The sequence below is a fragment of the Corvus brachyrhynchos genome, unplaced genomic scaffold (genome assembly GCF_000691975.1).
Source record: "Corvus brachyrhynchos isolate BGI_N302 unplaced genomic scaffold, ASM69197v1 scaffold83, whole genome shotgun sequence".
NCBI lineage: Eukaryota > Metazoa > Chordata > Aves > Passeriformes > Corvidae > Corvus > Corvus brachyrhynchos.
In genome coordinates, this window is record NW_008238464.1 from 2,469,510 (window position 1) to 2,480,918 (window position 11,409).

The 11,409-nt window shown below is 39.5% G+C and overlaps 1 protein-coding gene across 1 annotated transcript in view; it reads right to left on the reverse strand.

Annotated features, from left to right (window-relative positions):
* Positions 1 to 11,409, reverse strand: part of TBC1D8 (TBC1 domain family member 8) — a gene marked incomplete at its 5' end in the record, with an annotated part of 47,684 nt that overhangs the window by 27,943 nt on the left and 8,332 nt on the right. Inside the window, 3 exons of the mRNA XM_017736972.1 lie at positions 814 to 1,042; positions 2,380 to 2,498; positions 6,320 to 6,475. Coding sequence (XP_017592461.1) covers positions 814 to 1,042; positions 2,380 to 2,498; positions 6,320 to 6,475 — 504 coding nt within the window. The remainder of the gene's footprint in view (positions 1 to 813; positions 1,043 to 2,379; positions 2,499 to 6,319; positions 6,476 to 11,409) is intronic.

The following is an 11,409-nucleotide window of genomic DNA, read 5'->3' on the forward strand; positions in this document are numbered from 1 at the left end:
AAACAGGCCTTAAAAGGCTAGAGGTTTATGCACAATTTTACTAAACAGAGAAATGCTATAGTTTAAATGGCTACATTCATTTTTACCATTTTATGTCTGTTACTTTCATTTTTACCTTCTAGTATCTATTCCAACAGGCTTTTCATTCACACAATTCTTTCTCTGCAGAGGAACACCACAACCAAATCCTTAGAACTTGCTGAACCATCTGAAAGTCTAACAAGCCCTAGGACAAACTTCTTCTGACCTTACTGCACTGCTATTCAGAAACACAAACAAATCCCTAGATCGCTGTTGTTTTTCCTTAAAAGCTCTGAATTTTCACCTGGTTCTCCAGGGCACATTCCTTTTATGCTTCCTGGTCTATCTTCAGGCAAGCAGCTTGACTCAGGCATCCCTGGCCCCACCAGCCCTTCCCCTACCACCCCACAGCAATGTGGTGACTCTGCTTCCCTGCCTGTGGGAGGGACCCATCCTTATTCACCATTTTCAGCACTAAAAGTCTCTATTTTAGAACTTGTAGAAGGTCTGCTACATCTTAAGGTTGCTTCACTACGCCAAAAAGAAAAACCAGATAACATCTATGTCTGTGTGCTCTTGCAGTGTCATTTTTATTACTGGATTCATATTAAAATACAAAGGCTGAAGTGAAAACTAAATTAAACAATTTTTCACCTGAACAACTAAAAACTCAGAAACTAAACTTCAGAGGTGAACTAGGCTTTTTATAACAATCCTGGCTATTCTTGCTTTTAACTGTACTTATATTTATATCTCTCCCCAGCATAAGATTTCTTACACATTTACACTTACATTCTTTGCCCAGGAAGAAGGAATAAAAACAGAGATGATTGATGCTCAAATAAAGCCAGCCTTGCCGAGGAACTTTTCCTTTCCAACAGCAACAGGAATAATAGGTGATCAACTTCTCTGCTTCAGGAAAATTAAATCTGGATTCAAATTTCACCAGGGCTTCTCGGAACTTCTCGGGGTCTTCCTCCTGCTCAGCGAGCTTGCTGCTCGTTTCCTCTGCAATCAGTGCCTGAGTCAGGAACAAGACCATATGTCAGGATAAAGCTATGGCACTCACACTCAGGCAAGTTGCTACAAGCTACCCATTCAAATTTTAATAATGCAACCCTTTCTTACAAAGAAATTACAGTCAATTTGCAATTTTCACGAATGTGGAAATTTCTCTGGTGCTTGCATCTCTCATACATTTTGAAAGCTCCCAAAGCTCCCTTCTTTTCTTTACATTTAGTTTTTTCAATGAGTCTGCCAGAACCATATCTCTACACTTTCACTATGGCTTATGATTGCTCTTATTTTGTATATACAGAGCAGAAGTAGAGTAAAAGTTGTGTATACTGACCAGTACTATTTACCTATGAAGAAGCAATGCAGTCAGATGTGTCAGTAACTTGAGACATGCTTGGAACCATTACAAACATGGTTTCAAGAACATCTACATAAATATAATTAAGATTTCAGATTTTTAACAGTGGTATTACAACAAAGGAGTTAAGTATGCATTGCACCATGCAGACAAATAATCCTTATGTTACAGCACCCGGTATAATTTGCAATTACCAAGCAGTCCTAATATGCCAAAAGTCTACAGCAGGTGCAAGGGTCCAAAACCTGGACTTAACATTAACTAATGAAACCTGAAGAATTTTAAGTATGTGTTGTGCTACGTAACAGGCTGTCACTGTGTTATCAATAGACATTAACTGTATTTGGTATTTCAGTGTACTTAAAACAAAATGCCTTTTTTTAAAGAAAGCAGGATAAAAACCAGGATTTGTACAGTGGAGTTTTGTTTTTGTCCTCTTTTTCCCCAGATTAAGAGCCCACAAAGCTCACAGCAGCAAGGCTGGAATTCACCAAAAGCATTATGTTCCCACAAAATTTCCAAACTGGAAAAGAGGCTGTGGGGAGAAGAGCATCCCACTAAAACTCTTACCAAAGAAAAGCTTGTAGCACGACCTGAGGTACAGCAGCCACTAGGGAACTCACACCCCCACCAGCCATCACCAAGCTCCTCTTAGAGGATCTATTTCATTAAAAGCAGAGCTCAGGACACCAGGCTTTCTAAGTTACTCCCCCCATGCCATTGTTATTTTTAATCTGATTTATAGTCACAAAATTCCTTTACTTTTAAAATTCTTTAACTTTCCAAAAGGATGCTCACTTCTCCAACCCTGTGGTGAGCCAGCAGCTTCATGTGCTGGCCACATCCGGTGCAAGAGCCACATAGAAAAACAGTAATGTTTAGATGGTCAAAACCAAGGATGAATGACAACAACTTCATGACATTCTTCTAATAAATCACAAGTAATCAGGCAGGGGAGGGTGAAAGTGAGACAGTTTCCTTACCTTCACTTTCCCTTTGACAAAACTAACAATATCTTCTTTATTGTCAAACACAGACAAAGTATGGAGCAAGTTTTGTTCCAGCCATTCCCAGTGTTGGTTTATTTCCTCTGCAGTGGCACCTAGAAAAGCAAAAAATGGTATATTGAAACTAATCCTACAAAATAAAATCGAAAGGAAGGGGAAAAAAGTAATAAAATGCACTATTTCATAAATTCATTATGAGAAACTGAACTTTCAACCTCAGAATTCTTAGTAGCAAACAGGTCAAAAAGGTCTTGCTCATAGCAGTATAGTTAGAGAAAAACAAAATCCTCATTGTTTCAGAGAATTAGTTTTAGTGCTTTTAGTTTTATCTTCTCGAATGCTCTCAACCAGCAAATGCTGCATTAAAAGTCAAAGCAGAAAAACCAGCAAAACTTCATCCTGAGCTGCTAGACTGCAGCTTATTCTGACATGACGTTCCACAAGCGGCCACTGGAAACCTTAGATTTATGCCCTGCTCCCAAAAGTCCCTGATCTTCCTTTCTCCCTCCCTCAACACACACATGCACACACCCCAACCCCCCCCCCACACAAACATGCACACCCTTGGAGAGGAATACAAAGCTCTCTATATAAAGTACCCCAAAAAGATTTTGGTTCAGCAACACCTAAAGGGTTTACAAGAGCACATTTCTAGTTTGGGGAAGAAATAAAGCAAACAGAAATCTTTTACTAATACAGCTTTTCAAATCTTTAAAGCTTCTTTCTCTAAAGATTTGAGGGATTTGCTGGTTCTTTAAATGTAATGTGTTCACACTAACTCCAGAAATAATATTTCACTCATTATCAATTTGCTTTGGTTCTTTCTTCTTGAAACTGAATTGTCTCTGCATGATATGATGATAGAAAAGTCATAGCAAGACGGGCACCACAGAGGGCTATCAAGGGAAAATCTGGGCCCTCCAGACCTTACTGGTCAGTAATCAGACATTATAGGTAAAAAAGTAAAGACAGTAATAGTTGCTTCTCTTAGTGCCTTGCTTGTGCAAGAAAGAAGAGAAATAGCTGTATGTAAGAGACATACAAATCACACATGAATATAATAATAAAATTTATCCCAAACAGAAGACCCATTATCTCAAGATTTGTTTTGTGTGTACATTAGTGATGCATCATGTTGCCTCACAACAACAAAAAATGATAAATTTAGGTAAGGATTTCCCGCTTGTCCCTGCTCTGTTTTCCATGCAGAATGCCAACTGGCAGGGAAACCTTCCAAGCTTTAACTTCCCTGACAGGAAAGTCTTGTAATGGAACTTCTTAAATACCATTAATCAAGGTTAAAATTAAACTTAAAAAATCTTAAAATTAGAGACACTTAAAAGCCCTTTAGGTAAAGAAAACAAATCATATAAATGTTTAAGAACACCAGAAATACAGTAATTTTTATACTGAAATGGCTGCACAAAGCAAATACTGAGTTGAAATTTTATTTCTGAGCAATCTAAAAGATACCAAGTGTATGGGCAACCTGTCAGGCTGCCTGTTGTGAAATAAGCTGTGAGCAAGATCCCTTTCATAGCAGCATCCACACTGCTAGGACTGCTCTGAGCCCAGGCAGCAGCTGTATCCCACAGGGGCTCCTGTAATCCTGCCTGCCTCCAGGGATTCTGTTCCAATACCAAAAGATCATTTTGGCCCTTCCATTTGGTCAGGCCAACTCAACTTTTTGAGTCCCTTCTTTATTTCTAATTTCCGTTTCGTAGTTTAAAGTTGTCCTGTGATTTGACCCAAGCATTGCCAATCTCTTCCTTTTATCCATTCCTTATTCTACTTCCTGTCCTGATACTCTGCACAGCATTTTATTCCACCTTTTACCCACCTTCTTCATCTGCTCATGCCAAGCATTTTGTCTAACCACTGCCTCATTCCTCAGAATCTTTTCTTTAAAACCACTTCTCACCAAATCCTTTGCTCTCCCTCTTCTAAAACCTATTTTGCTTGACTGGGACTTGAGTTTCTGTTTTGCCCATGAGCCTTCTGAAAGGAAAACTTTAAGTGGCTCTACACAAGGGGTGAGGTTAGCCTTTTTTTTTTTTCCTGTACTGGTGTAACATGATTAACCACCTGGATTAATATATCTCTGCCAGAACAGCCGTGCAGGGATCAGACTTCCTAGCAGCCCTCCAAGATTTGCAAATGTCTGTAACACAGATCTGACCCTTATGAATATATTATCACTTAAGCCTACAGCTCCTGGAACAGAGGACTGCCAACACACAATGCAAAATGTCATTTTAATTAACTGCCTAATGACACGATGGCTATCCACAATGGAGTTACACTGGGAGACTGGAAGGAGCTCCTGGAGCTGCTCCTTGCCCTCGCTATACAGCAGCAGAACTTTAATTTGACTAACTGCTCCTTCCAAAGCCAGGAAGAGACTCCTAACACTGTGTTTGCATGAAATGCCTCTCTCAGACAGGGCAGAGCTGGGTGAGCAGTGATGGCCACTTCTTCGTGAGGAATGTCCTTCTCCAGCTTCCCAAGAAGGGGTTGGGGTGACACCCCTCTAACTCCTATTGCCAGCTCTCCCCTAGACACTCACGTCAGGGTTTCACAGCAGCAATATTATTCACAAACAGATTCTTCTGCCATGGTTCTTTATTTCTGTGCAGCTCTGGCAAATGTGTATGTTCTACCCACGCAGCACACAAAACAGACCCCTCTGCTTTCCGCTCTGTTACTATAAATCTCATTTTCTCCGGGATGAGTATCCATTCAGAAGAGCCAAAGAGAATTTTAGAAAACATTAACTGTGTAAGTTTGTCTCAGCAAAATCCTTAGCCATTCCAACCAGGCAAGTTTGTCATTTGTAGTTCCTTTACAAAAAAAAAAAAAATAGAAAAAACAAAACCAAATTCCGTGTGCAGATGGTTCTTGAATGTCCCCAGTTAGGGAGACACCACAACCTCTCTGGGTAATCTATTCATCTAGTAACAGGGCCACATTATCCTTTGTTTTCCTTTCGTTATTGATGCATTTCAAGAAGCCATCCTTGTTTTCCTTGAAATCCTGGGAATAGTCTAGTCCAACCACCTGACCACTTCAGGACTGACAAAAAGCTGAAGTTATTAAGGACATTGTCCAAACGCCTCTTAAACACTGGCAGGTTTGGTAGGACATCAACCACCTCTCGGAATCCTGTTCCAGGGTTTGGCCACCCTCTCATTACAGAGATGTTTCCTAATGCTCCCCAGTCGCAGCTTTGAACCATTCCCAAAGAAAAACTGCTGTAAATTTCAATGCAGGATTATTTAGATGGCAGCAGAAGGGGCAAGAACAGCCCTGCACACTGGCCAAGCAACAATGGGATGAATGGAACATTCAGATGGCCTTTACTGGGTCATGGCAAGGTTGCTGCAATTTATGTCAATAACACTTTACTGAAGATGAGCTTGACCTTCAGAAGTTGCAGAAACACTGCAAAAGGGATTAGTGCATAACAGATCAGGTATTTGACATTCCCCTGCTCTCAGACAACTTTACCTCCTAAATCTTCCAAGTGTTCCAGTTATATTTTATTACAGCAAAGTGCGCAAAGACATTTCACAGTAAGCAAGTGAAAGACTAGGCTGGCGAAAGCCTAGACTAAGTAGCTTCTTGCTGTAAGGGACTACTACTACTGTAGGAAAAGATGCATATGAACAGAACCACACTACTTTGCAACAGAGAAAATTAACTCAGCAAACCACCCTCAGCTAAACAAGTTTTCCATAGAAACTCAGTGTTCCTAGGTAACACTTTTTCCTAATCTGTGATTTTAACCAGAGGTTAATTTGGTTATTAAATAAGCTTTACACACACACACAACTAGCTGGGGTTACCTTGAACTTCCTGGACATGCAGACACTGACCATGCTCAGAATAGGTTTGGGGTTTTCCATCTGTGACTCACCAATAGCTATGGCCCAGTAAACTTCTGATCCATTCAATAACTCACCACATGCAATGGCAGAGTAAACCTGTGAGCCTGGAACTTGGAGTAAAATTCGAAATGGAGCAACGCGTGCATTAGAGTCTAACACGGCATCCAAGGCACCAACCAAGCGACCTGCAAAGAAAAATGGGGGAAAAGAGGATTAATCCAGTTTTCACTTCTGTAGCCTGCAAGTTGTTTCACATTTAAAGCCATAAAATTAAAATACAGAACGTAACGATAATGATCCTTCCCCAGTTTTATGCTATGATTTACAGGTGCTCAGAATGCAAAAGGCAAACCAGATTAGAAGATCAAAAGCATATAGAATTCTCTGTGTTTCTGGTTTTGCCTCATATATATGTACACAACCACAGAACTGAAGTGGAAAGACCTGAGGGCATCTTAAAAAGTTACTGTTCCAGTCCCACTCTGAATTTGGATAAATACACCTATGCTGTCAGTGGTGTTTGTCTAACCTGTTTTTCAAAACCTGCCACAACCAAGATGCAACAGCTTCCCCAAGTAGCCTCTTCCACTATTTTCATTAAGTGAAATTACTTTCATTACCAAAAAAAAACCCCAAAAAAATAAAACAAACCCTACCCCAAACAGGCCAACTACCACAATCTTAAACTTTCTTGCTGGAAATTAATCTTGCTCCCTGGAACATGGAGAGTAATTGGCCACAGGCACTTCTTATGTTAATGCTCAACATAATGAAAAAGTAACATCACGGTTTCCCACCCTTTAATGATTTCTCTTTTTCTAAAGAAACCCAAATCACCTCATCCTTGTGGGTTGTGTTTTCCAAACAGCTCATTGTTCTTGAACTCACATTGGAATCTCTCCAGCTTATCTTTAAGCATGACACTCTAAAGTGGACCTGATGCTCACTGCTACTGAAGTCTCAGCCACAAGCAGAAAGGAAGATCACCTCCTGTATCTTGCATACAGACTCCTGTATCCAAGAAAGCTTGCAGCAGTATCCCACTGTAAATCAGCACTTGATTTCAATACAGAAAAAGTCATTTTGAACAGCTGGAGCAATTGCTGACCCCAAAAAAGACTTTCCATTCTGGAGGACACCTGGAGCTGCTGGAGTTTCTTGCTACCCATTCCCCTGAGCAGGCAAAACCAAGCTGTCCATGACAAAGTTATCCGAATGCCATGATTTGCAAGCTGACATATTAAAGTAACTCAGAATTGGTTTATGATGCTTACAAATAGCAATTCAGAGCAGCTTTATATTCAGTTGTCCTGTGCATCCTGCAGAGATAAATCTCCTAAGGAGAGGGATGGCAGAGTGAGGAACAGCTTTACCATGTCTGTTTGTATCACTAGAGTATCTAGGAAGTTTCCTGCAATGCTTCTTTTTCCCTGTGCACATGTAACTTTTTCAACCTGTTGTATTTTTTTTCCTTCACCATTAACCCAACAAAAAAGGAACTAAACTCCATCTCCAAAAGGTTTGCTAGCCCTTGGCACCACATGCTGTTTCAAATATGGCATTCTCCAGTCCATCACCTAAGTGATTAATGGAAATAATGGAGACCTACCAAGTCTTCATCCTAATTGCCTTCTCACTTGGATAACAAATGACAGCTAATTAATTTGAGTATAACACAACCAAACAGCATTTCAACCACTTTCTGGTCTAGAAGCTGTAAGAAGCTCACATGGAACAGCATCAATAACCTTCTGGGAGCAAAGAAAATTACTTTAAGTACTTCCTCCTTGCATACACACATGCCATCGATGATGCTTTCAAAGCCAAGCAGAAGTTGGACACAATATGTCTTAAAACTGTATGGTGAAATATTCTTCAACAGCAGTTTGCTTCTCACTTAAATATGTGACCAGATATTACACCCATCTATTTAAAATGGAGATCTGAATTTAAAGACTGAAGATACGTACAATATCTGAAATTGCTAAATGTTCTCCTATAACGACAAGAAAAAAGCATAAAAACTCATCCTAGTATAAAATGTAGCAAATTAGCTGTGCTCACAGAAAACAGAGCACCAACTTTAGTGTGCAGTCTTCAAAACAGTTGGATTAAAGCCAGTAAGAGAGCATCAAATGATGCAGAGAACAAAAATAGGGTTTAACTTTCAAATTTCGGAAGAATTGAGACACCACAGGGAAGAAAGAAGAAATTTCTGTGCTGTGCATGTTTTCCCCTGATGATAGACCTAGGAGAAAGATTTCTTTTTCATTTCACTAAAGTCATGGAAAAAAGTCAACTAAAAGCAAGTGCTACCAAAATCCCTAGAGAATGCTTAATGAACATCTGATTTGTGAAATAGCTTTTTTTCTCTCAGAACCCATGAAAAAACACATGAAAGCACAGAAGTAGCTGCAAAGTTTTGCTTTACTTCTTAGCCTATGCAAAATTAATTCCTTTTTCTCTTACTGAATACCAGACCAGAAAACCCAATTCCTCTTCTCACTGTTTACTTCTGCTTACAATTTCCATTTTGCTTACAAACAATTAAAAAGAAACCCATTCCTCCTTCAACTGTACGAAGAAATAATCACCTCCCTTGTCTAAACTACCCATAGACAAAATATTAACTCAGGATGACAAGGAGGAGTCAGAACTAATATGCAAAGAGAAGAAAAAAGAGTGTGGCCATCAGGATACCTGCCAGAATAAAGCCCAGGTGGCCCGGCCCCCCTACAAGAGCTTTGCAAGGGCACAGCAACCCCATACATAAATCACTCTAAGCCACCGCTGTGGCTGACAGGGAGCCCTGTCCTGTCCCACCTCTGCCAGGAGGGGATGCGGTGGCGTTGCTGTAGAGGGGACATAAGGGCAGCAAAGGAAAATAAGAGCAAGTACTGCTCAAGTTGAGCGAGCAAAAAGAGTGGGTGCCATCCCCATGTTTGCGGCTCCTTTATTCTTCAGATGAGAGACTGAGAGAGGTAGAGAATGGGGAAAAAAGATTAAGAGTGCATTTGCAGAAGCATGAAAAGGATTCAACACTAATATATGCACCCTGGCCTAATATGATAATTTAGTTGACACTGTAGTAGCAAGAAAATTACAAAAACTAGACGCAAAATTTTTCCAGCGTAAGTTGCCTCATAATTCATTCGGGGTAACTTTTGCATCGTAACACTGAAAAACAATCAACCAAAAAACTCCTGAATGAAGAAACAAACAACAGTACACTGATTCTGAAATATGCTTTGAAAAATACCCAGCTTGTGAGCAAACACCTTTCTCACAGTATGTCCAAACAGCTGGTTCCATGGAAGGGTCTCTTATAAAATGGAATCTGTTTAAAAAACAAAAGGGTATCTGGCTTGCAAGATAAATTACATTAAGAGCATCGGGCTCACATATTGATGCATCAACTTGCCTTCAGTCAGGGTGATACAAACCTCTTCCACATCACAGACAACAGTGAAACCTTTTCTACTACGGGACAGGAAAAAATGAAAAGGAAACAGAAGCAGAGGAGGAAAAGAGAACTGCTACCCTGGTCTTCTTCCTAAAACTCCTTTTTTTTAAAATTTTTTTACCCTATATGGGACAAGATTTTTGGGAGGAACTTATAATTCAGAGTAGCTCTTCCCCTTTAATGAGCCACTTCACCAACTTCTTGTCTGTTTTTTGACCTCCCAAGAGGTCAGAAATATTTCAGGGAAAGAAATGAATCATACAGCAACTGTACTATGGAAAGCTGCAGACATGGGTTTACAAAGCCTTCCACAAAACACCACTGACAAAACACTGCAAGTTCCTCAAAAGGTACAAGTTTCTTCATGCAGAAAGAATATTTTTAGGCTAAAATTCACATGCAAATGTCTGGTGTAATATGCATATTTTTGACATATATGGAGAAGAAAATAGGAGAAGTGCAAAGGCACTTTTCTACTGAAATTATATGCTTCTCTTCAAAAAATCTGATCATTTTAGCTGGAAACTGGATTTCAGATAGAGGCAACATCTATCCGTATTTTTCAGAAGTAAATTTATAAAACATATCTGGAAAACTCACTAAGAATCCCATGCTTTACTTGGTAGATTTTATTTCACTGAAACATCTACTTTTGTGCGTATTTTGTTGCTGGAATAAAGAAAACTGGATACCTCCAAAATAAGCCTGTTGTACTTCCAATTGCACATCTGTTTGTATCAAATGTACGTGCATATTATGGATACAATACAAGAAATAAATTGAAGTATATAAATTAGCAAGAAACAATTTCAAATTCTACAGCTGGTAGGGACTGTCTCCCCTTTACAGAGGTCAACCTGTAACCAAATAGAACATAAACAGGACATCATGAATCTGTTGAGCATTTCTTCACACACATACAATCAAAAAAATTAATCAAGGATATTTCTATAAGGATCAGGTTCTCAAATGAACTATCAAAAGTGTACTACTCTTCATCTTTGAAGATATGGTTTCTCATACCCCCACAGAGAGATAAAGGATCCCATTACAACTTATCTTGTGTCATGTTCATAACTAATCTAGGAAAAGGAACATGTTTACACTAAGTTAACCTAACACCAACTTCTACTGAACATTCCATATCTTTCAAACTAAAGAATGCAGGGTCCTTTCCTGAATCCCTGTTAATCATCCACATAGGATTTCAAGAATTGTTTTAAACTTACAAGACACGGGGCAGAGGGCGAGTAAAGCTGAACTCAAGCTAGAAACTCAAACTGAAAAACTATCTGTTATTTCCATCTTTTATGACAATATTCAAGAGGCACTGCAAGACACCCTCTACATACAGCAAGATGATTTCTATTTACCTCCATCATATTTTAAAGGTCTTAAAGGGAAATTTTTGAGAGCTACTAAATGCCTTCCCATAAACGGGCTGGTCACTTCAGCAGTTATACCATGCTGTAAGGCAGAGGGACTTGGATTGATCACTTAGGAGTCTGGGACTAGTAAATTAATAAAACCCTCCCAAAAAAACAAAAAGAACTAAAACAAAAAGGGAAAAGGCCCCAAAGCTGCCACTGCTTTTTTTTTTGCTTTTTTTTTTTCTTTTTTTTTTTTTTTTTTTTGGGGGGGGGAGGGGAGGGGGGG